The 26,290-nt window shown below is 46.7% G+C and overlaps 1 protein-coding gene across 1 annotated transcript in view; it reads right to left on the bottom strand.

Annotated features, from left to right (window-relative positions):
- Window positions 1–25,872, bottom strand: part of REXO1 (RNA exonuclease 1 homolog) — a 42,079-nt gene extending 16,207 nt beyond the window's left edge. Inside the window, exons 1-6 of the mRNA XM_082495243.1 lie at window positions 25,596–25,872; window positions 9,908–11,688; window positions 5,531–5,632; window positions 2,910–3,111; window positions 2,074–2,237; window positions 10–147 (exon numbers count right to left, since the gene is read on the bottom strand). Coding sequence (XP_082351369.1) covers window positions 10–147; window positions 2,074–2,237; window positions 2,910–3,111; window positions 5,531–5,632; window positions 9,908–11,688; window positions 25,596–25,761 — 2,553 coding nt within the window. The 5' untranslated portion in view covers window positions 25,762–25,872. The remainder of the gene's footprint in view (window positions 1–9; window positions 148–2,073; window positions 2,238–2,909; window positions 3,112–5,530; window positions 5,633–9,907; window positions 11,689–25,595) is intronic.
- Window positions 25,873–26,290: the final 418 nt, after the last annotated feature.

Genomic DNA, 26,290 nt, shown 5'->3' with positions numbered 1-26,290 from the left:
AGTACAGACCTTGTCAAATGCTTCCTGGGAAGAAGAGCAGAATTTCAGGCACTCATCGATGAAGAGGTTGAGATATCGTTGACGAATGTTTGTTGGGACTTTAGCACCAAATTCTGTGGGAATAACAGGCCTCTGTAAGCTGGCGCTCTAGAGGTGAGACGAGAGAGAGAGAGACAGAGGCTATTCAGGGTTTAAGTAGTACATTGCTTTGAGGCTCTCACATTTCCTGCTATGTTATTAATAGTGGCGTGACTTCCTTTCTGAAAATCTGCCCAAAGCTAAACAGAATATACATCATTTTTGGTACTAAAAATGCCACTTGAAGCTTTTATGCCACCTTCAGTATTTGAACTACTTCAAAAAAACAACCGTGTTTCATTGTGCAACTCATCCAGCAGCCAAGGACTCCCAGCGGCATTAGTCACAGCACTACATTTACACGTATGAGCATTCGTGACCACGAAAATGACGACACTTACGTTAAGGGATTCAAGATCAGGATGGTACCAAGTGCCACGCTTGGAACTGGAGACGTGAACACATGGAACCAGTTATGCGCACAACAGACGTGGTTTTCTTTTCCGTACTGTGGCTGTGAAGAGAGAACGGGAGGCCCGCTCCTGCCAGGCTGGTAGCCAGCTAAATCACCACACTTTCTGTGGGATTCCTGTAACTTTACTGCATTGGGCTTTTCCTTCCTTTTTTAATTCCAATCGTGATGCTCCTGAAAGGATTTCCCCCTTAAATTGAATGACATCTTCCTCATGCACGTTGAATGAAGTTACAACCTACCACTGCAGTTTTTCCATTTAACACCAGTTTATCCACCAAATCAACACAATTTGCCTCGTTTTTGGAGAAGGAACTGTCAGTTCACCTCTAAAGCACCCAATTGTTTTGTCAGTCTTTCTCCATATCCATAAGAAATATCCATAAAGCAACCCATCTGTAGCAATCTGTAATAAAAAGAGCTCTATGGAAGATATGGGCATGTTCAAAGGGGAGCAACTGCTCCCGTCACAACGGGAAGAGTCCTTATTTTCCTCATGAGACATCCACTTTGCTGCTCTGTTCAAGGGGATTTGGTCCTTTTCATGACATACATATATTTTCTCGACCTCTAATATGATACCCTTAAGCAGCTCTGTTAACACTGGTAAATATTTTATCCTTTCAGTTGGGTTTTTTTATATATTTAACCAGCTTCAAGTTATATATATTTATTTTTTATATATTTATATATTTAACCAGCTTCAAGTTATATGTTACTGCAGTGGCTTTTTGGGTGGGGAAGGAAGAAAATGACTTTTCACTCCTCCAGAAATAATCAGAGTATGTTATGACATATCTTGACACAAGATATCAACAAAGATACCTTTAATCAAGTCCTGGCACTAACCACATTCCTTGCCATCCACTTCGGCAAACAGCTTCTTATGCCCTCCACACGTTGCTACGTGAGGAACTCTATTCTGAATTGTCTTCACAAGTAACACGTTCCCCAGTGCTCACAGGGAAAGGAGGGACTTCTTTGCTGAGGACCTCAGAGCAAAAGTACCCAAAGGCTGGGCAAGTATCCCAGAACAATAAAAAAAAAATGTTTTTTTTTCCCCCTCGAACGTTAACAGCAGCATGAAGTTTAAATGACCACGTTTTAACTATATAGGTCACTGTGGGACGTTATTCGTAATCACCATCCTCGGTATGGCCCACAAAGCCCGGGCAGGCCATTGATCCAGCCGTGCCTTCTGAGCACGAGAGGCTCCGAGTCCCTGACACAAAGAGCTACACACCTAGCCAGACAGCACAACAGACGACTCAAACTGAAGATGAGTGATCAATATTCAAAGAGATCAGAGCAGCACTTAAGTATTTCTATCTTTTTAAGCTCCTACCCCTCAAGTGTTTAATTTTTTTATACAATGCTATCGAGGAAAACCCCAGGAAGAAACAAACCCATTTAATCAAGCTAATCAAAACACCGCTCTTCAGAGAGTGCTAAGTTCGGAGCAGCACAGTTAAACGTACCACCCTCAATGGGGAATGACCTGAAAGATTTCAAATTTCTCTTACCTGTAAGGAGGGAACGTGCGCTACCCTTTTCGGCACGATGGTGCTAGTGGTCTTTGAAGCCATCCCAGCTAAGGTGCAAGCCTTCAGAGAAAGGGTGGGTGCTTCAGAGTCATTGGAAGGTGTGACACTCCTGCCAGCAACCGTCGTCTTACTACTCACGAGGCCTGCAAGAAACAGAAAACATATTTAGGTAGAAATCCTACCACTGGGCTTCACGTTGCCAGAATGAACTTACTATGAAAGACCCATGCTGCAAGCTGCGATTTTTTCTAATGGAAGGGATACAAATTGGGTAATTTTACCACCTTCCAGGCAAGGATGAGGGAACCTTCTGCCAGGAAACGTGCCTCATTTCTGTTTGTTTCGGGGTAACTGAGTCAGCAGAGCTTAAAGAGGTAACCCTGTCAGCAACAACGCACTAACTGCCCATCACGTCAGCTCTGAGTCCTTCCAACTACAAAGGGATACCTCTGAGCATTAATTAGTACTTCCCCCCCTGTTCGTGCTGCCTCTGAAGGTTTGAATGGAAGAAGGAACGAGGAGCAAACATGCTCCAAGGCAGAAACAAAAAAAGAAGAGGCTGAAGCGAGGAAGGCTGCGTGAGACAGACTGAGGAACAGGGCTGTACGTCCAGTCTGTTGCTTTTCAGAACAGGACGGAATTTCTCAGAGGAAAGACATTCCACTGGTCGCTATCAGCAAAGATTCAAGTCATGGCCAACGCTACACATCTCCTGATAGTTTCACATCTGCTCGGGAGAAGTTTAAACAGAAGGCAGCGTCTATTAACAGGGGGGAGGACAGGACAGCCGATCACGAATAATGCTGCTGGCTTACTTTGTTTGGCTGCTGCGGAAAGGGCTACATTTGGCACGTGAGCAATCCTCCTCTTTTCTCCTGGCAAAGAAAGAGAGGCCTTTTGAACGGCCACAGCCAGCTGTGCCGCCTGCTGCTGAGCCAGCTGGATCCTCTGGTAACAGACCTCCTGAGCGGTGGGGGGACGGTACGGCCGGATTACGGGCTTGCTCGGGACCTCTGCCTGCACAGACAAAAAGGGTTTAAGCCAGCACGCTCCCCTGCTCGATCCCCCCTCTGGCTTCCATTCACTCAAGAAAAGGTCTCTTTTCCTCAATCCCTCTCTGTTCGCAAATACAGGTTTTTGAGAGGGGAAGATCCCAACCGTCTTCCCGAACAAAAATATTTATAGTCACCCATCACGTTAACATCATTAGCACGACGTTAATGATTTGCCCTTTGGCAAGGCCTCCCAGCGCTCTGGCATGTTCCTAAATTGGTAGGTGGTACGTGAACTGCTTGTTTAATGGCATGATGTTGCCCATCACTGTGCCTAACCCACTTCTGGACACCGTCAATACTCTCAGCTCTACTGTCCTGCAGTAGAAAATGCATCTGGCCCCGTGCTGCTTACTGCACGCTTCTTTAGTTTATCTTGCAATGAAAGAGTGGCCAATTGCTCTCCATTCCCCTTTGCTACACGACGCTGAGTTTTACAGCTCTCTCCCTCTCTGTCTTTCCCATGCTGAAGGACCAGTACCGTCTCCTCTCGCACTGCAGCAGCTCCCCACCTCTCAGCAGCCTTGTTTCGGGTCTCTAGTTCCTGTAACTACTTAAAAGTCTCACATATCTGTATTTATGGGATTAGAGCATTACATAAACCGAGCTCTGAATTTTAAACAGGCTTTGCCCCTGCCTACTTCTGGAGGCATTTCACTGCTTCAACTGTTACTAGCACAAACAAGTTACACATGCACATTTTCTTTGATGTCCAAATTTAGGTTGCAGGAAAGGTGCCAGAAATTATGTCAGCAAAGAGAGAAGTTTTCTAGCAGCAGAAGTACAAAAGAACCAGCAGTAGCACACACTTCTCCACACTACTGAATAACCTTTGAAATCTGAGAAACAGGCCTTCCCTCCTGAAATGTCTTCAGAGAAGGGTGCGCTCGCACAGCCCGTCTGTAACATGGCATTTCTCAGACCGCAAATTGGGGGCAAGCTGGCACCTCCTGCATTCCTGGTCTCTGATGCCGACACCAGCTTCTGGATACCAACCTGAGCGCAGTCAGCCATTAAATCATAATTACAGACTTCCGAGCAGGATAGGACACTCATTTTCTGCCTCACCTTCAATTCCTTTGGCCCACCATTTCCCCCGGCAACTAAACTAGAACTCAGCTCCCTCCCCTTCTGCTTGCTCAGTCCCTGAGCTATAAATCACAAGCAAGACTGAGCAAATACGCGACTTGGAGGGACGCAGCAAAGCACGAGCCTCAACTCTGCACGTAAAAGCAGCAGATCAGGTCCTACGGCACCTCCTGAACAGACCTGGCAGCAGCGCCGAGCTGAGATACTCCAGGGACCGTACGTCCCGGTGCAGTGCTGAGCACTCCACGTCGGCTCTGTTTGCCCATGCAATGGCTGTACCGGGGCTCACATCTTTTGAAAGCATTTTGGGATCAACTGTCACATTAAGAAAACGTATTTAAAGATCTGTACGTGTCTAAAAGGTGCCTATTTACAATAAATATTTGAGTTAATGAATTTCCAACCCATTTGCTTCAGTCTCTTATCTCTTCACTTTGGAAGAAAGGGCCCTTATCAAAACACACGAACTGGCTGAAGATATGTAGTTAAGTAAAACACGTTGTATTGACCTCAGGGCTTCAAATTATTAAAAGCAAAGAAACCTTTTCTAGGCAGAGAGGAAAGGAAGAACAATTAATTTGGACTACCCAGCTCAAATCAGTGCATAAGTCTCCACTCTTATTCTGCTGGAACATAAAACTGACTAATCTGTGCTCAGCACCTGGAGGGAAACACATTAAACCCTCAGAGAAAACATGAATTAGAATCCCAGCAAGAAAGAAATAAAAAAATCTGAATGCCTTCCTTGCCTTTTTTTTTTTTTTCATTCTTCTCCTCTGTATTCAAAGTATTTTCACAATTGCAGAAGAGTATCAAACAAGATAATGCTGATATATTGGCTGATTCAGAACAGATATAAGGTAATGGCTTGAAACATCTGACAAAATTCCTACAGCCATCTTTTAGGTCCACAAGACAAAGAAAAGTACCATCAGACACAGCCTGACCTTGTGTCCAGCTAATTTTTATCTAAGTGATTGAATGAAGCTATATTGTAGAAAAATGAACATCTCGATCTATCCCAATGAGTTACAAGCTGCAGAATCCATTTACTCTTCCACAGCTTACCCTTGGGTTTATGAAAGCTCATTAGAGTTTTGCTGCCATTTGTAACAGATGCCTACCCACGTTTTTCAGAAATCAGGAAGGGGAGGAAAGAAATCTGACATAGAGGGATTCCAGCGCAAACGACCCACGCGCTACTGCCTGAACCTGGGACTGCGTCATTTTCCAGTGCCGTAACAGGACAGAAAATCCTCACTTTAAAGAAACTAAATTTTTGCTTCTGCACTTACATTTCCTTGTTTGACAAGATGAGAGATCCTCCTTTTTTGGCCAGGAAACAAGGTAGTTAAGTTATCTTCTGCCTTTTCTTCATTTCCTTCCTCTTTGGATAGCTGGAAAACAAAAGAACAAGCTTCCAAAACCGAATAGACTTGAAGATCCCTCTCAATGAGAAAGTCTGAAAAGTCTCCTTTCAGGTTAACAGAAAGTCCCTGCAGGTGAGAACAACACGTGGTCAGCTGCCGAATTACTAAAACAAACCTCGTTTTGAACCCAAGAGCCACCAATGAAGCCACCGAACAGCAGCAGCATTACAGTTCCCACCCAAGCAGTCGCTCCACGAGCTGTGCTCTAGGCAGCACTGGCATGATTCATGATTCAGGACAGCTCGCACACCTCGCCTTTCACAGCATTCTTAAAATCCAGGGGGGGTGGTTTTGGTGTGGGGGTTTTTTTTGGTTTGTTTGGTTTGGGTTTGGTTTTTTTTTTTTTTAAGAACTTGGGAGCTGACTCACTTCTGCCCTTGTATAACATGCTGCCAGAGCAGGTCCTGAAAACCTGCTCGCCACCAAACCACGGTGCCCCCACTCCACGTTTTGGGAAATGCTTCTCTGCAGTTTTATCCACAGCCATATCTGCAGAAAGACTGGGGTGACAAAGCCGCTGGTGACACATCTGTAGGGCCAGAAACCCATGAGGAAATAACAGCACCTCTCCAGCTAAAGCTACTTCTGAGCCAACATCTCACACTCCCTCCCAGGGGTGGGGGGAACCACTTTAAAATCTTCTTTTGAATTGGACTCTGCTGTTTGTTTATACAAAACACACTTCACAAGTTTATTTTTCAAAACTAGCTGCTCTCCAGTCAATCTTACTTTCAGTTTTCCAACACAGCCTCTGGCAAAGCCCTGAGCAGAGACGAGCCTGAGAGTCTCTTAGAAATTCAGCAACAGAGCTGAAGGCTGGATTTGGGGATGAGCTCAGCCTCCGCTCAGGCTGAGCTTGTGTTCATGGCCACAAGGGCATTCTGGATGAGCTCTTCACACTGAATCACTTTGCTCTCTAGGAACTCAGTAAATCTGTTAATTCAGTTACATCCCTAATAAACTCTCTCACGAAGCGAATCTTCCCGATGGAAAAGTCCTGCACTGCCCGCACGTACCTCCCCTCTGGACTAGCACATCCCTGAGACCAAACGACACGGGTCCTATCTACATCATCCATAAACAATTATCTCCAATTAGCCACCTACAATTATTCCATAAACAACAAAAAAAAAAAACCCTCCCCGTGACCCATCCCACCCACCAGAAACGCAGCGGGGAAGCAGGCACATACTTACAAACACCCATCTCTCAAAGAAGGACCCTTCTGCTTGTTCCTCCCTATCCAAACCAGGGGGAAATTCAATTTCAGCGCAGGGATATAAGGTAAAGCACGTGCAAAGGAAACGCACGGGGCTGCTGACAGCCCAACATTGCCACTCCGTGCCAGAATTAACTGTTTGCAGTGAGCGGCAGGCAGCCCCTGGTTCAGTACTTTCTGAATTCAGCCCGTTCTGAATCACCCCGTATTTGGAAAGCTCAAAACGGATTAGTATTTCCCCGCTACACACTGTGTGCCCTTACACTATTTTCACTTAAACCAGGCAATTTGAAGAAACAAAGCCAAAAATAAAGTGCCGATTCCTAGCTGGGAATTAGACTAAACACTAAAGAAAGAACAGGTGAATTTCAAACAAGCAAAATCAACTAAATGCTTAGTAATTTGTAAGAAAATCATTACACTCAACTGCTTTATATAGTTTCTTCTACCGAGGCATTTAACGAGTGTAAAAAAAGGTCTTCGCTTGTCTGCAACACAGACTTCTCTCTGAACAGATCAGGGACATTATTGCAACAGAGAGTTCAGCAAAAAGCTTTAATAGTCCACCCATTCTTTTCAAAAGATGAGCTCTCCTCTCCACGCTGCAGATCCCGGCTCGTTTTGTCCTCCACACACAGATGGTCATGAATGGAAGAATTTTGTTGACGGCCATTTCACCCACCCAACTAAGAAAAGCCTGAAACCCAGCACCAATTTCTGAAGCTGTTTCAAAGTCAACAAACAATTGTACCAAGAGAAATGGCCTTTCCACCACGCAGTTGCCTGGTTCCTGCTGCACTCGCCCTGCCCCTCCTGCAGATCCCTAATCACAGAATCACGGACTGGTTTGGGTTGGAAGGGACCTTAAAGCCCACCCAGTGCCACCCCCCTGCCCTGGGCAGGGACACCTCCCCCCAGCCCAGGTTGCTCCAAGCCCCGTCCAACCCGGCCTTGAACACCTCCAGGGATGGGGCAGCCACAGCTTCTCGGGGCACCCTGCGCCGGGGGCTCACCACCATCACAGCCAAGAAGTTCTTCTTCAGATCTCATCTCAATCTCCCCTCTTCCAGTTTAAAGCCATTCCCCCTTATTCTATCACTACATGCCCTTGTAAAAAGTCCCTCCCCAAATATAATAATCCCAAAGAGGGTCTTGCTGTGTTCAAAGGGGTCTAAACTGGAACACACTGGAAGCCCTGATGGCATCCCAGTACCGCCATTATCTTTTGGATGCAGAATAGCCGCAGCTGACACCACTCAGTAATTCCTTGGATAGACACACTCGTCCTTTGGTACCCCCAATCCCCCAGCACACAAAGGGCACCCAATTTTGCCACTACGCCTCCCAGGCAATACAGCTGACTCGGCAACCCCGATACCTCCACACTGCAGTCAGATGTGCCAGAGAGGTAATACAAGGTTGGGATGTTTTCTCACCATTGCCAAATTTATCACCTTTTTCTTTTTTAAAGCTCTAGCCATCCAATTCCCTGAAGGCCTGCTCTGTACACAAGCAAAATCATCCTACCCAGAAAAGCCGGGCGCGCTGGGTGGGACAGCAAGTCAAACAGTCCTGCCCACGGCCGCTCCCGGGACTGAGGGTTTGCTCTCGCTGCCCAGTTGAACTCAGATGTCGGAAGATGAAGGACCAGTTTTGTCTGCTCCTACTTTCCTGCCTCAGAGGCTGTTCGAGGATCGCTGCCAGCAGCGGCTTTCCAGCCTTTTACACTTATAGAATGGCTGAGGTTGGAAGGGACCTTTAAGGTCATCAAGCCCAACCATTACCCTGCCCTGACAAAACCACTTCTAAGCCATGTCCCCAAGTACCACCTCTACCCTCTTTCTAAACACCTCCAGGGATGGCGAATCCACCCCCTCCCTGGGCAGCCTCTTCCGATGTTTAATAACCCTTTCAGTGAACATTTTTTTCCTAATATCCAATCTAAACCTTGCCTGGCATAACTTGAACCCATTTCCTCTCATCCTATCACTTGTCACCAGGGAGAAGAGCTCAGCCCCCACCTCTCTACCCCCTCCTTTCAGGTAGTTGAGAGTGATAAGGTCTCCCCTCAGCCTCCTCTTCTCCAGGCTGAACACCCCCAGGTCCCTCAGTCGTTCCTCATAAGATTTGTCCTCCAGACCCCTCACCAGCTTTGTAGCCCTTCTCTGGACACACTCCAACACCTCAATGTCCTTCTTGTAGTGAGGGGCCCAAAACTGAACACAGTACTCGAGGTGGGGCCTCACCCGTGCCCAGTACAGGGGGATGATCACTGCCCCAGTCCTGCTCACCACACTATTCCTTCTGGACTGTTTTAATCTTTGAAAACGAGGGTCTCGTGTCCTCTGGTGACCACCTCACAGTCACTTGCAGAAGGCTTTTTATGTAAATGCCGTCTTTTTACCTCCTTATTCTGAAACCCCTTGTACCTTTTGAAGAAATTTTACCTTCCGTTTCTTATTTGTGACACCTATAAGGTATCCAGAGATGCTCATAAAATATCTGCAGTATACACTTAAAATGGGAAACGGTAATTTGGGGAGTCTCCGAAGAGTCCAGTGCCAACTACATCGACTTACTTGCACCAATACATTGTCCTGGTTCTACCTACCACTACGTTCCTTAAACTATGCTGCAACGAGATGGCATCGCCCAGATTAGCAAACTTGGATGAGCTTTGAAGCACCCACAACATACTCTCCGAAGCCTTTCCTCCAGCCACCCAGGCCACCGTGGTTCTTAGACCAGATGGAGACAGAAGTGACTGCTAACCCTGAAAGCTAAAGGCCTTCCACACAAAAGGCAATCGAATCCTTACGTTTCACAGCAGCTTTCAATCAGCAGGTAAATTCAGGTGCAAATCCTTCAAAGCACTCAGTCATGACAAAGATGAGATTCTTCCAACATCCGGAGTCTCCCTCTGTAGCCCTCTTCAGCTACTTGAAATAAGCAACACCACTAAACTAAACCAGAATCCTTTCATATTTAGACGTGCAAGAATCAACCAACCGAACCAGCATTACCTGTTTCCCCAGCCTTCCCTTGTCTTCAGTTTTCACATCTGTAGATTCATTAAAAATCCTGAGACACTCTTCCATTGGATCTGACTCAAAGTCCAAGTCTTTCTCAAGGATGGAATAATCAATGTCATCGGACGTTGAGGAAGACGATGACTTTGACAATTTAGAGCGCTTCACTTTCTTTGTCCCTTCATTTTCACTCTCAGAGTCTGAACCACAGTCATCACCATCTGAGTCCGAGCTCACGTCAAGTAACGTGGACGGCAAAGGCTGGCCTTTGTCATCATCGTCCCCACTCTCATCACCAAACAGGTCAACGTGACTCAAACTCCGCTGCTTCCGACCCTTCTTTGGATCTCCTTTGTCTGTAGAACTGACCTTTTCTTTCTTTCGCTCCAGTGCTGGAGACTTGGTCCCTTTCTCTTTGTTTTTATGACCAGAGGTTTCCTTACCGTTTTTCAAGTCAGCTGCTTTCAGTTTGGAGTCCTTCTTGCTGCTCCCCAGCTTCTCGGTACTAGAGCCTTTGATGACACCCTCGCTCTTGCTTTTCCCTGAACTACTGCTGGCGGACTTAGACTTTTCTTTCTTAAGCCCATCTACTTTTTCTGACTTCTGTTTTTCAGTTTTCTTTACACTCCCATCAGTTTTTACTTTGACGTTTTTATCTTTACAGTTTTTCTCCTCATTCTTAGTTTTTAATTTTTCTTCTTTCTTGAGCACTTTGTCTTTTTCTGTATTTTTACTTTTCTCCTTCTTGCCAACCTCACCGAGGCCAGGTGTTTTACTAACATCTGACTTCTTCCTTTTTGTTTTGTCTTTTGAGTCTTTGTTTTTATTTTCAGTTTCATGGTCGTTCTTACCAGAACACAATTTTGCTGCTTTCGCATTCTTGTCTGATGAGTTTTTGGCAAGATTTTTCTGTGAACTTGGAAGGTCCTCCATGCCATATTGCGCTCCTGCTTCTTTGCTATCCTGGGAAGCAAAGTCATCCAGTTTGGTGCTCTGCTCTTTGTTGGATAACCCGTCATTTGATTCACTGTCAGAACCAGCTTTTGATTGTGAACTAACTGAAGTTGGCTTATATTCCGCATCAGCCTCATCTTCAGAGGAGGAGAACCTGGCATACACTTCATAGTCATCGGGTACTTCACAGAGCTTCTTTCGCGATGGAGAATAAGATTCCTCGTAACTAGACACCCTACCCCTTTTGGACCCCTTTGGCTCCTTTGCTGTGGCTTTGCCCAAAAGCCTGGCTGAGTAATTTGAAAGTGGGTCATATTCCAAGTCTGTAGAAGGCTTAGAGTCATCAATCACATATTTATTGTTAGTGACGGTGCTACTGTATTTTTTATTCTGTACTATAGCCTTGGGAACATATTCCAGTGAGCTACCTTTAGATCGGGAAGTATCCAAAGTGTATTTACTTGACCGGCCAGCAGCAGCGAGAGGAGTAGGGTTGTAGTCTGAGTTATTATTAAAGTTGTAGCTACCTGGATTATATTCTAAGGAGGTAAATGAATCATTTTGTGTCCCAGCAGCTGACACAGGAGTATTCGAAACGAGTGAGGAGGTCTCTGAAGCACTAAACTCCTTTGTTGTTTCCAGCAGCTCCTCATACTTTTTCTGCTCTCTCTCAACTTCGTTTTTGACCGCCTCGATGGCCTTGTTGACCAGCTCCAGCTCCAGAATACCGGGTGTCACATCTGTAATGTCAGCCAGACCACCATCCTCTGCCTCCAGCGAGGGCCTCGGAAGCTCTGGATTGTAGGGATCATAGCCCCGCTCTGTAAAAGAGAAGGAAAAAATAACTTATTGCCAGCAATTTAGGTAAAATTTTCTTTGGAGAAAATTTTTAAAATAGGTCTTTCTAAGGTCTGCTCTCATCAAAACCCAATACTGAAAGACACTACCAAAAGCCATGTTCTCAGCACCACAGAACAGACTTTTGATACCGAAAGCCACCAGCGACATTCTCTGGCAGGTGTGTGGCTAGACTAGATTTTATAAACTACTCACGGGCCTTAAGGACTAAAGATCTATTAACAAAGTGCTTTTATTACTCATGGAAAAGCTCTATAAATTAAGTATTCTTCAGGGCACTAAAGAATAATCACTGTATTAGGACCAAGAGGAGCTGAGTACGTGGAGAATTATCTGCTTAATTCAATAAAGTGAGCAAGGGAAGAAAGAGGATTCCAGTATGAAAACTGTGGATTAGGTTCTCATTTATCGATGCCAACGCCTAAAGCCTGCTAAAAGCCTCCAATATTCCTCACAGCCCAGTATTTCTCCTGGTAGCTAAAGGAAAATCAGTCTTGTTCGGACTGACAAACTGAGTGCTGCTAATAAGAAAAAACTACAGGTCCAAAGGCAACACAACCCAACCGCACAGAACAACCACCAAGACAGGAACATTAAACGCCCAGAACGCCAATCTGACGTTTCTCTTTTCAGACAAGTCCCTTTGGTGCCCTCTCTTACACAGGGCTACGAACAGAGGATACGCTTGGACCACACCGCACGGCTCTTGCGACCACAGCTCCACGGGACAGCTTTTGAGGAGTGATGGTCCACCCTATGGAACTGTGCGGAAACACCAAAGCAACCTGTCCAAGGGAAAACTGACAACTAGAGGGTCCATTAAAGCTCATCTTGTAATCGTCATCTTGAAAGGGACATGGGAGCAGTTATCACAAGCATAAACACTCTCCACTTTCTGCCATGGTATCCCAAGCTCTCCCACCTACCTTTGCAACTCGAGGTGAAACGGAAGGGAAAAGGACATCATTCACGCACACATGCTGAATGACAGGCACCCTGCTTGCCAAAGAACAGGCAGGAAAAGAACTTCACCTTGGAAAATCAGAATAGAAATGGAGGAACCCAGCAATAAAGACGACTGCATTTAGCAAGCTAACAGAAGCTACAAGTACGTTAACGTTTGTTTTTTCACTTTGAACAGTTTTCAATCCTTGTTTTATCATAGTGTCTCTGGATGCTGCTATTCCAGAGGAACGTTTTGTTCTTTGCTGCAAGGACAGTAGTAAAACTGGCTTTCCAACATGAATATGCAGAGGAACAAAACAGTAAGCAGAGATAAAAGATCGAAAGGAAAAAAACAACAAACCACCAAACCAAACTCTCAGGTCTAACAGGGATGACAGAATTTCTTATAACAGGCAGAAACAAATAGTGTTTACAGGAGTCGTTTCTACCGTTCTCACAAGACTGAGTCTTCTCTTGGTTTTTTTTGTTGTTTTTGTTGATTTTTTGGGAGGGTGGGGGTGTCTTATTCTTTTTTGTTTGTTTGTTTGAGAGGATCTGTGAATGCACAGCTCCCTTTGGTAATAAGAAAAGAACCTGTCTAGCAGTCGGCAGAGCTAGCTTCCAAGGAAGCAGAATAATAGAGAGACTGGGTTGAAATAAAGGCAGCGATTTCATAAAACAGTTTTTACCCCCTTGGGTCTGCAAAGTTTTTTTCCAAACCAATTAACTCCTGATTGAGCAGGGACTCTGGGCAACCGCAGCATGATGTCGCCATCTTCCAAAGGACAGTCAGAGCTGTGCTCAAGACCAGAAATGTGGGAAAAAGGAACGAGGTGATATATTTCTGTAACTAGCTCCCCCTCCACCTATTGCAAAAGTGCTTTACATCCACGACACAAAGAGCATTTCCAAAATTAGCGTCTGCTCTTCTCCATTAAGACACCCAGCACAGCTCACACCCTGAGGGAGAGAGGGAGGGAGAAGGTGGCAAACCAGAGCATCTCAGCAGATGGTGTACACTGGACAGACTGATATCCAGAGCCTAGTTAGAAAAAGAAACCACACAGAAACGCAGGTAACATAGAAAAAAAAAAAAAAAAAACAGGAACAAACCTAGATGCAAACAGCATCATCATCAAGGCTAGGATATATAAACAGATTAAGAAAATAATGAGGTATAAATTAGCCCAACAACTGATAAAGAACAGAAAGCCCTCCATACCCACCACCTCCTTTCTCACCACTTTGCAAAACATCGACTCCATAGTAGTAGAGAAGACCAGTGCAGTAAGTCTGGAGGAGTCAGCTATTACCCTCTAACTCAAGACGGAGAGCTACAATTTAGCCCAAGCATTGTTAGGGGAACAGCTGAAAGCTTGATAGTTTATGCAGAGATAAGTATTAGGTGGCCTATAAACAAACAGAGGCAAGAACAGAGTCTGGATCTAAAGACTCGTCAAAATAAAAATAAAAATAAAAAACACTACCACACCAGGAATAAAAACCCGCCCAAACTAAATAAAAAACATCTTGTCCATGCAGAAAAGCAAACTATTTTAAATATATCAGGATACAGGGAAAGTAGAAGACAACCTAAGCACAGACCTGGTGTCTGATTCTCGGCTGTTCATCTGCAGTATAAAACCAATTTGCACATTTTCTTTCAATGGAATGACCAGCTGTAAAAATAAATTATAATGTCTGAGAACGCCAGCAGGCTTTGAGATATCGTCATGAAAGAGCTCTTTTGTAGGTGTGTAGGAGTCCTGATGGATTACCCGAGCGACGCTGATCAAAGGCTCCCTTTTCCAAGAAAGACACTTGTGTAGGTGGGCTCCACGATGCTAACCGGGACTGCCACCTTCGGCCACCGTGCATTTGCGGATAATGTAGTGGAAACATCAGCAGAAGGGGATTTTATTTCTATATTTCTACACACATACACACACCTGGTGTGAGCAGACGCAGGCAGGATGCAGGAACAACCACAAAACCACTGACGAAATGCAAAGGGTAAATCTATCTCGATACCTCGCAAACTGGTGGATCTCCGAAGCAGTAGCAGGGCAGAGACATGCAAGGGGACCGCAGGCACCGCAGAGCCAGAGCATCCTTGCTAGAGAGTTTTTCCTCGCTAGCGAGTGAGAGCGTCCCGACCTGCTGTTCTCGCCTGTATTTCAGGGATTCAAGCAGACGTAGTTTTCCACTGTGCTTTGATCTCTCCGACAGCGGGGCAGGAATCTCAGGCATGTTTGATAAGGTGCCTCCGAGTCCATCACAGGCCTACGTTATCTAAGCACAGATGTTCTACTTGTCAAGCACATGAGACTAAACAACGATTAGTGTGATATATATGTTTTCCGACACCCCAGGTGCGAGTCACTTGAGTGTATTTACAATCCTCCTCACCAATCTTCCGTTACTTTCACACACACACACACATATATATTCACACACACAAGTCCCCAGAGTCAGAGAAATTAAATATATCTGAAGTTAGGCCACCTTTTCAGATGCCTCCTAGGAACCTAGGAGAGAAAAGGGTCTCTGGGATGACAGCCCAGTCCCACGCAGGCAGGCACCCAGCTACACCCACGCACCCCTTCCGACAACCTGGATACAAGATTCAAAGGAGTCCTCTTCAGCTTTTGCATGTATTCCTCTCCATTTCAAAGACCAACGTGACTACCCACGGCGTCAAGAAAGATTACTACAAGATGAACTACGCTGGTTTTGCTTTTGTCATGTACAAGATGTCTGCGGTACTTCTGCCGAAGCAAACTGCGCGAGAGGCACCACGTAGTGAAATAATTCTTTTTTTGGATGGCTGTAAAATTGAGAGTCCGCACTGTCCTTTGAGAATCATGAGATAATGAGACTTGAGATGACGACTCCTCGTAGGATTGTGAACTCTTTAAAATATAAACTATTCTAATAAATTAATGTACCTCAGACATATGAAATAGTCCTTCTGAGACACAAAAAGGTGAAGTTAACATCAACACTATACAAAACAAGTTATTAATAATTTACATAGGACCTTGGGGAACAATTTATTTAACCTAGAACTACTTTAGAACATACCAAAATGAACTACGCTTAAATCAGCCATTTTGGCACAGAGTGTTATAGAAGCGTTAAACAAGATTCTTCCCCAAAAACCAAGGCTGATTTTTTTTGTTTTTTCTCCTGGTTACAGTCATGTTGGTTCTAGGAAGCGAGGGCTCAGTCCTGAGGCGGAGCTGTTTTATTACAGAGCTTCTCCAAGCTAGCAACTCCTTGCTGTACACTGGTCCTTCTAGTTTGTGCAACAGGCGAAGGCAGTAAACAAAGCCTGACATTAAATGAATAATGGGAGCACAAGGTCACCCGTTTGATGTCAAAACTTATTTTACGGTGAATCATTCTGCAGAAAAAGGTGTCTTTTTTTTTTTTTTTTTTTTTCTTTTTCCCCAAACACCCAACCAGAACACATACTTCAGATGCTTTAAATTCAGAAAAGCCCAAATGTATGACAGGTACTGGTCGCTGTCAACCTGCAGGTTTTGGAAGAGGAGTCAAGTCTCTTGCACGCATGTGGGACACGGATGACAACTCCCTTCCTTCCAGATATAACGCCGAGTCGCTAAGCAGCAGCAGCTGCTGCTAACCAAAAAGGAGGCAAAAATTAGAAACTTTCAAATTTACGGCAATTAGGATCTCAGAAGGGACGGGTTTGCTGGGCAAGCCGCAGAGGGACCAGCACGGGCCAAAAGACAGCAAACATTTTCAAGACCCGCTGCTGCTGAAGTCACCCATTTTCCCGGCTCACCTGGAGCTGGCAACAAAAGGTGCATTCACTGGGAGATGGGGAAGGTGAGAGCTGTTGAGAGACCTCTTTGTAGGGAAAAAAAAAAAAAAAAAAGAAAAGGCATTTTTATTTTAACGTCATCAGAACAGCTTTGTTAGCTTAACAGCTTGCCTGTGTTTACAGTGCCAGTACTTAGCAAATGGACAACCTTTGCGATTACGGAAAAATTATCACCATTGGAAAATTATTTTAAGCTTTTCTTTTAATGCTTCACAGAAGAGACAGTGGTTCTCAAGAACAAAATGTTTCAAAAAGGCTTCACCAGCAGGCTGAGTTTTCCTACTCTTCAGAATTAAGCAGCGCAAAAGAAATGATGGTTTTTGGCGCAGACCTCGTTTGCAAGTACCCAAAGCAAATTTCCAACAATTAATTTAATCCAACCACCTGGAAATAATTAACACTGAGATTTAAAATAGTACATTTCAAATAATTATCCAGAGTAAATGGGTTAGGAGGGCAGGTAAGAGGAGCTAAAATAAATGTTTCTTCAACTTTAAATATATCCCTAGTCCTAATGATTATTTTTGCTCCTTCTTTTGCTTTTTAAATTGCAAATTTAGTTATTAAAATTGAGTACTAAAAGCATAGATAACCTCGTGCTGGTCTAAGAACATCGGGGAAGCAAGGTTTGAGAGGCATTGCAGCCAGTCCAACCCAAGCTGGCCTCCCTCTATGCACTTGCATTTGTTATTCCACGAGAAGTATTTGATGCCACAGCGTCAAAGTACATCATGAACCAACGCAGTCATTTCTTTAGTGGAAAAAAGGAAGCAAATACGAGAAAAGAGAATCTTATATTAGGAAGGCTGAAAAAAGTTTGAACAGTCATCCATCACCCCGCGGTATTTTTAAACCTGCTGTGACAAAGCCTGTTTAAGTTCGGGGTATGGTTTCACCAGATGTTCTCAGCCAACAGAAGCGCTCGGCGCCACCGAAGGACCATCTTCGTGGGCTGAACCGCTTGACCAGGGGGTTCACCGGAGGGTGGCACAACCAGAATAAGGAGGGGTGGATCACACCGAGGGACAAGAGCAGCCAGACATCATCATCCTCGTACAAGCCATAAGCCATTTTCTCAGCTCAGCTGCCCAAGACTGCCGACACGTTGTGGCCAGACAGGAGACACACACCTGCCCGAGTGGGTTCAATCCAGCAAGGGAACAGCTCCAACATGGGCCGTGTCATTCCCAAGCAGGCAGCGATATCAGGGAACGACTCGCTCCGGTAGGAAACTTGATTTGAGCAGAGGATGTTAGGGGAACAACCCTCAAAGCAGCTCAGAAAGCAACATCCACGGAAACAGGACACAGATCATTTAATTCAAGAAAACACAACTTGTGGAGTTTTGTCTCTGGCACAGCAGAAGAGGTACCTAAAAGGTCCCCAAGCCTACTAAATATGGTAGCTAGACCCTCTTGATAGCCTCACACACAGTCCTGGAGGGCAGCTGGGACTGCCACTGCTTCACACAGCAACGCTAGTTAAAACCGAGGATGCAAAAGCCAGAACAAGACGGTCCGGCCCATGCAAAAGCCATCGTTTACATTCCTCTATTGCCCCAGTGATTTACAGCCCCATCCGCTCCAGTGCTAAAACAACAGCAGTAGGCAAAGAGCATCAGAGGCTGTCAAAATCTGTGATAAATGTAATGTTTTCCTAAGGGGAAATCACACCATGGGTACATTTCTCCCATAACCTAGGAAGGGACACGAGAAACGTAACTGATGTATTTGCCAGGAGAGGGGCAGAAAGCAAAGGTTGGCACCCCAAATATCACGATTGCTCCCCAGGCTGCTACCCCGACCCCACAGCCGGTCATCACGCTGGCTACAAGGCATCTCACCGTTTTAAAAATCGATGATACATTAACCTGGATAGTCAATGTTTGGATTCTTTGGAGATCTTTCCATTCCCTCTCTCATTTTAGCTTTAAAGTTATTCCTCAATATACAACAAAAGTTGAAATTCTGTTTGGAAAAAAGAAAAAAAAATTAACGGAGACTTATTTTTTTCTGTTTCTGAGAAAAAGACAGACCAGAAGATATTTCCACATCTCCCGTATAAGTGCTACATAAAACTAAGGATCTACTCCAAAACTTAATAAGTAGAGCACATCTTCTTTTCAAATAAGCATAAGAAAACAAAAAGCAAACAAACAAAAAAGAAATACTTCAAGTATTCTGGTGTCTTCTTTTCTTCTCTATGCAACTCTGCCTTGAAAATTTACTTTGACCAGCATGGTCACAAGCAGTAACACTACTCCTCACCCACCAGTCCCTTAATTTTCCAGCCTTTCTCTGGCATGCTCAAGATAACTTATCTTCTCAACACCTGCCTTATTTCTTTAACTATTTCGGGTGAAAAACTCCCATTTAAGAAAAAAAAAAAAGGAAAACAAAAAAGCAGTATTTCAAATATAGGCACAACTGGACACTTTGAAAAACAAAGTTAAAAACTAAAGAAAAGCACCTTTCAAGCTATATTACATTTAAAAACTTCAGCTGTGACTTACAAGGGACTAAGACCAAAACTTAAAAGGGGTTTTAAAACCTGCCTGGCTTTAGTTAACTCAAAAGCCGGAATTAATACTATGCAGCTCCTTTACGACTCAGACACCTGCAGTTCCACAGACTCTTTTAACCAGCGAACCCAACACACTCCCCGGTTCTCAGCACAGATCTTCTCTTTAATAAAAAGGCTGAATCTCCCAGAGAAACGAAAATCCTTGTGCAACTAAACCCTCCGAAGCGGAGCTGAGGTTTTGTTGCATAGTCCATGTGTTTCAGAGGTAGATGCAACCCCGAGGACCAAAGCCCCACGTTAAATGAACGGCTGACACGTGAAAGCCTCTCTGGAGAAGGCACTTCTCTCGCAGCTGCTTCTTCACGTACAGCAACCCACACAAAAACACAACTTCACTCCACAGTAAGTCAAAAACTTCAAAGAATTACCTGAGCTCCCCGCGGTTAATAAATATTGCAGATATTTGTTCATGCTGTACTTGAGGCTTTTAATATCTACTTGGTACTGCTAAGACACGCCGGCAAAGGCTTATGGCACAATACCGCTGACCATGTGCTGACACAGCACTTTCTGGGCTGCAGAGATAATTAGGGCAGGACTTACCAACCCAAAGTCCCGCCTTCACCCTCATTTACTCCTGAGTCAGATTGGGTTTTACTGGAGTGTCTGCAGGGGCTTTTTGACTGGTTTCTTCTTTCCTAGCGCTACTACGATCACCTTGGGGAATTTTTTGACATCGTACTTTCCCCAACTGCACACGTTGCTTTTTACTTGATTTGAGCAACCAAATTGGCAAGCGCAGAGGTTTCCCAATCGGCGGGTGATCCCCAGGGTTGTGCTGAGAGGTCCCCCTGTCCCGCCGGGTCCCTCCCTGCCCCCAGCAGCACAAACCCCAGCCAGAGCCCAAGGCCACCCCACTTCTCCGGCCCCGCAGCCCACGTTCGGTCCCAGCGGGGCAGGAGGCTGCAGGCAGGGCAGGGAGACAGCCTGGCCCTGCCTGTCGGTGCCTGCCTGCCGCCCAGCGCTGCCACGTCTTCAGCATTACGTGAGCCAACACGCCGCCCCAGCGCCTCCGACCCACCTCTCCCAGCACAGCGCAGCCCAGGGAAAAGCACTTTGGGAAAACCTAGGACTAGTGAATTGTGCTTTCTGCTCCTCCAGCACTATCGCAGCACCGCAGTGTTCAACTAGAGGAGGAAAAAGATAAAATATCAGAGTGAGGCAAGATATTCCACACTGGAGAGAGAAATCCTGTAAAAGCAGACAAAGGGCTCCTGGGGCGGGTGGAGAGGAGCCCGGGCAAACAAATGCTGGCACAACACTAGTGCCTTCGACACCCAGACAGGTCGCTGTACCTTTAGCCTTTAAAATCCTTCCGGCTTGACGGAGATTTGCTCCCACCTCCTGCTCTTTACATGTTTAACTGGAGCGAGGATGAGCCGCGCGCAAGCTCAGGGCCGAGACTCCCCACAGCCACGCTACCACTTGCAGAAGGACCAAAAATGGGAAGTGCCCCACCGGCCCACGCTAAAATCCCGACACATAAAGCAGCTGCACCTGCCCACCCACAGGAAAACTGCCATAACGGACAGTCTAGTTAAAGACAAGAACCCCTTAACCGCTGGAAAACCATGATTTACAAGAGAAGACACATCCTGACCTTACCGTCAAGTGGGTTTTCTATTCTTCATTTCAAAACTCAGTTAAAAAAAACATCCACCGGTGACATTTTGGTAATTACTGTCCTAAACACAAATGCGGGGGGGAAAAAAAGCAGTCTTAGCAATGCCCCCCACACACAGTTCACGGACTAGAGCACCCAACACCAAAGCACCCAATTTCTTCTCCTGGTGAAGAAATACCAAAGGCAGTTGATAAGTTTCCATTTCTGCTCATTCAATTTCCCTGTAGCAAATATAGTAACAACAGTTCTTTCCTACAAGAAGCTGATCTGTCACATCAACTATAGGAAGGAAAATGCAACTGTTAAAGATTCTTTTCATCCTTTCTACACACAGCATGAAACATGTACTGCAACGTAAGTAATACAAACGCAATCCCGGACAATGCAGAGAGGCTGCTCCCACCAAACACGGCTGAGTTTAACACGCAGCCTCTCGGCAACGTGCTGCATGAGGAACCTGACCGGTGAAGATAATGCCCTCGATCCTACGGTGACGCATGGGCTGAGGATGATTAAAGCTGGGTTTTAGCATTTAAAGAGCCACTTTAGGTTTTACCAAGTATCATTTTGCACAGCGTTTTATATACAAGTCAGAGCCATCCCATGTGGCTGTTCTTCAGCTGAAGACTTTGAAGAAGGGAGAGGTGAAGTGCCATCCTGCAGAAGTGACAGGATCAACAGAGTTAAAGCTGGGGAGATAAGCCCATGGATTTCTCCACACCTGACCTGGGCAAACAGGAGCCAAACAGCGTTACAGCAGCTTACTTGTGGGCTGAGTACCATAAATCAAACAGAGGTGAAAATCCATCGCTGGACAGTACCACACAAACCCATCCTGTCACCTTTCAAAGACGCAATCTAGATCTAATCTGCAAAGCCCTGCACATCCAAATAGAAAATCCACGCAGCAAGAAAACTGCTCCACAAGCTTTGGACCACACCAGAAAACTGCCGAGCGATTCCCAGTATGCACTGCTCTAGAATAAAGTATTTCAAGGCAGGGTGCTGAAAGCCTTGCTCTTCCCATCTCACGCTAACACAAGGATCAGAGCAAACAAAAAGGAACTCAGACCTCCAGACCCAGACGCAGCTTTCTGCTCCGAGTTCAAAAAACATCCACCTCTTAAACATCTCCTGACAGCTACTATCAAACTCAGCAAACCAAAGAGCTGGTTTCCTTAAGATATTTATGAAGAGATGTATTACACTTCTTTTATGCCTTTCAGCATACTCAGGACCTAGACTTTAAAGAGAGACCTATTTTTCTCCTCTACAGCTCTTGAAGAGATGCTTTTAGGACTGAAGGCAGTTCTTCCCTACTTACACAGCACGCTTTCAAAGCACTTCACGCGCATTCAATAATCTTTTCATCCTGCTCTGAAGCAGGTGGGTTTTAGTCATTTTGTAGATGGAAAAAGCACTTCAGCCAAGTCAGGATTAGAATTTGCAATCTCCAGATCCCCAGTCCTGCACGGGCTCACGTCCCATTTCTCAGCCCACCAACGGCACCATGGAAATACCACATCGGTCAGTGCATACCGCCCCAGCACCTTCCTCAGCTTTCAGCCAGCACTGGATTTCCGCAAGCCTCTAGGTAGCCACGCTCTTTTACCAGGCAGGCAGATACTTGCAGTAAAGACACTGGAATAGATTTCCCACATGAAGTATAACACATTTCAGAACCCAGATCAAACATGCCCTACAGACCAGACGCATCATGCCAGTTCCCTCCTCAGTTGAGAAGTTTGTAATTTCTAAGCTGCTTTCAGAGGGGAAGAGAAAGGAACGCTGCAAACAGCAGCAGACGGGGGAAAACTCAGTCCTCCTGCTGCTGATCCCCTGACATGCGCGGAGGCCTCTTCCCCACTGTCTCCCAGAGGTTGGGACCATGAGAGAACCGTATGAACGATAAGAAAAATTTATTTACAAACATCCGAACACTACGCTCTTCTGCAAGTCTGGAAGAGCGAGAGAGGTAAAGGAAAGGGGAACAGGGCTACGTCCCACTAATTCCTCTTTTCACCTCCTCGCTGCTCCATCTGGCACACGTCCACAGCCTCCTCCCACCACGGCCTGGCAAGGCCAGCTCCGCTCCTCAGTTTTCAACTACTTTCAAGGCTACGGAAGATCTGCTAAGAGTTGAGAGGTTACTGCCAGTCCTGTGGTGATCCAAAACACTAAAGCTAACATCAGCCTTGAATCAGTACGTTTAGCAGGCTGATTCTTTAGATGCTGTCCTTTCTTCTAGGCACTATCCCAGAAAACACAGATCTTGTAGCTCTTGGTATAGATACCCACCTGCTTTGGCAAAAAAAAAAAAAAAAAACACGCTTTTACAGTTTATTTAGAGTGACACGATTAAATAGGTCAAATATGTCCCAGTGCACTGTTATAAGGCTACTTTAAAACAAGACAGGCAGTTTCACTGACAGGGAGCAACTTATGTTGGACCTGCTTTAAGAGGGTGGTTGCCTGGTTGCTAGCTAAACTACTACACCCTCTAGTGTAAACCTTAAATACATCTTTCCAGGCTAGGCAAGCTTCAGACAGACAGAGGAAAAGACAGGAGCACTTCAACCTGAACCCTTCAGATGAAGCTAAGCCACAGCACCGCTTAACAAATAACTGCAAAAGCGTCCTCCGCTCCCACAGAAATCAGGCACCTTACACAAGCGTGCTGAAGCCCTTTCTAAAAGACAGCATTTTACCACTGGTTCATCACTCGTTTTCCATTTCTCAATTGAAATCAACGTAGAAAAAATGGTTGAAGCCTAACTCTAAGCTGAGGCGGAATTTACAAATCGTTGGTTATGCCAGCCGTGCCACGAGTTAGATGCCAAGAGTTTGGGAAAGAGGGCAGGAGCAGGCGCTGCACCGGCTGGCGGGAGTGGGAGGCAGCAGGCTGGAAGTTAAGCCTTGGGATCCTGCGTCCTTCACAAGCAGCAGACGCTTCACCCAGGAAAACTAGACCTGTGCTGATAGCTTTTGTTTTACAAAAGCCAGAGCTTCTCGAAGAGCCATAACACAGTAAGTAAACTGGTCTCATTCCTCAAAACACAAGCTTTCTCTCCTGGGTCGCTAACACATCCAAGCCAGGCCTAACAACATCAGCGCTGGGATCATTTCTTTTTTGTCATTCACACTCAGCTCTTACATTAACACTTTTCAGCCAGTATTAGAAGCTGCACACACTTTCCAGGTGCACCAGGAGGTTTCACTAAAGACCAACCTCCACTTCCCCATTTCGAAAATCAAAACCAGCACCAGCATTTATTTAGTACAGCAGAATCTGTTTCAGGTGGCAGACCAAAATGAGCAAGTCTAGTTCCAAAACTGATACTCTACAGATATTTAAAGACAACCAGGAATTGTACACTGAAAGATAACTATAATATCAAGCATCTAGAGGACTACCCTAAAGGGTTCTAGGGAGCTTTTCAAATTCAAAACAACACTGAAAGAGGCAAAAACTTTTGTCTTTCTAATATGGTATCTGTCTGCCCGTGACAGCCCTGAGTCTGCTTCCTTTATTTTAAACTAAACCACAGTCATGGTAAGTTGACCTGGTAACCAGGAGACACGAAAAATTAATCATCTTCCAAACTTGTGAATAACCCAAAGTTAAGCAAGCACAGAAAAAACACGACAAGTTGTGCTTTATTTTGACAACTTCTGCTTCGGGTTGTTCAAGACCATACATACTAGCAAGTATACCTAACTGAAATAACAAAGCTTTAACAAAAAGAAAGCAAGCAGCATTCTACTAGGGAGAAGAATGAATGCTTTTCTCTCCAAATAAAGTAAGTAGATCAGCAAATAACGTAAGTAAAATGACAAGAGTTGCTGGAAGAACGGCAGAGCACAATAGCTCAACATCTTTTTTTGTAGACAAAAAACCATTTCTTCATTTGAGAAACCTGGCAGCACTCCATGCCTTGACAAGTCCCCCACTAGGAGGGGGGCTGGCTCATGGCAGACCACCCATGACACCCCACCAGCAGGACCTGCCTCCAGGGACCGGACCAGAAAACACATCACCTCCAGCTCCCCAAACCCATGCACCTCCTGAAGGGTTGTGACAGCACAGAGGTTTGAAAAAATGCTCTGACACCTCACTACCACGTGAGCCAGGGTGCCCGGAGGGACAAAGAAAGGGATCAGAACAGAGCGGCGCTTCTGCAGGCTCCATCCTGGTGATGAGAGACAGGCAGTCCTCAGGCAACCGGGCAGTTTGGAAAGCTGCTCCCCACCACCCCTGTGTCAGATGGCAACTGTGGGATCCAACCGAGGACGAAGAGGAGACATCTATCTTTCTCTTACCCGGTGGGGCAGAAATGGTCCTTCAGACCCTCCTTCGGAGTCAACAAGAGGGGACAACCAAGGGCCCAAAGCCCGGGCAGGGCTGAGCACGAGCAGACATGAGAGCTCAGGGGTGAGGGGGCCCAACCTGGATGATGCTGAGAGACCCCCGTAGGGACAGCCCACTCGAGAGGGGCTTGGGGGGGGGGGAGGGGGGCAATACCCGAGGGGGGGGGGGGGGGCACTATCTGTGGGGTGGGGGAGGGCAATGCCTGGGGGGGGGGGGAGGTGTCAATACCTCAGCCCTGGGAGCAGGTGGGATTTAGGAGTCGGAGGCAGATTCAGGCCCTGAATGGTGAGCAGGCGTGAGAGGGAGGAAGGGCAGGGGCCTGTCCTTGCCAGGGGGAGGGCAGGCTGCTGCTGGGGGGCGGCAGGGCCGCGGTGGGGGGCGGCAGGGCCAGCAACAGCCACAGCCCGGAGAGACGGGGAGAGAGACGGGGGGAAGGGAAAGGAGGTATCGCGACCCGCCGGGCCGGGCCGGGCCGGGCCGGGCCGGGCCGGGGCCGTACCTGCGCCATGACCGCCAGAGGCTCCGCACCGCGCCGCCGCCGCCGCCGCTGCCGGGGGGTGACGGAAGTGGCAGTAGGGCCGGCGGCAGGGCGGGCCCCCACCGGGCCCCCCGGCGCTGAGGAAGGGGCAGTCGATGCCGCGGAAGTAGCCGGTGGATCTCAGCATGCCGCCGGCTGCGGGGAGGGGGGCGGGGAGCGGGGCCGGGGCGAGAGTGAGGTGAGGAGAAGAAGAAAGAGGAGGCGCGGGCGGTAGCGCCGGTAGCGGCGGCGATGCGCTCCCGCCTCACACCGCCGGCCCCGCCGCCATCTTGGAAATGCCAAGGCCCGGCGGCGAGGCCCCCGCGAGGCCGCTGCCCGCACAGGGCTGCCCGCGGCGCGCCTGAGCGGAGCGCGGGGCGGGGCCGGGGGCGGAGCTAAGGGGAGAGGGCGGGGGCGTGAGGAAAATGGCGGCCGAGGGGAGGTGGCCGCTCAGAGGCGGGCTTGGCCCGTCGCGCCGCTCCCCTCCGAGTGTCGGGGCCTGGGTGGCTTCTGCCTAGGGGTTGCAGGACTAGGGGCAGCGGCGTGTCCGCATGAGGAGACCAGCGCGGGTCTCTCCCTCAGGAAGGGGCCTGGGGTGGTCCCGGGGCTGGTGGTCAGTCGGCAGTTGTTCTTCTGGAGCGATGAGTGGTGTATGACCAGTTTGTAGGAGATGCCGT

This window comes from Vanellus vanellus (genome assembly GCF_965231255.1).
Source record: "Vanellus vanellus genome assembly, chromosome: 25".
In the NCBI taxonomy this organism is placed as follows: domain Eukaryota; kingdom Metazoa; phylum Chordata; class Aves; order Charadriiformes; family Charadriidae; genus Vanellus; species Vanellus vanellus.
Note: the sequence above shows the minus strand (reverse complement) of the source record. Positions and strands in the feature narration are given on the sequence as shown.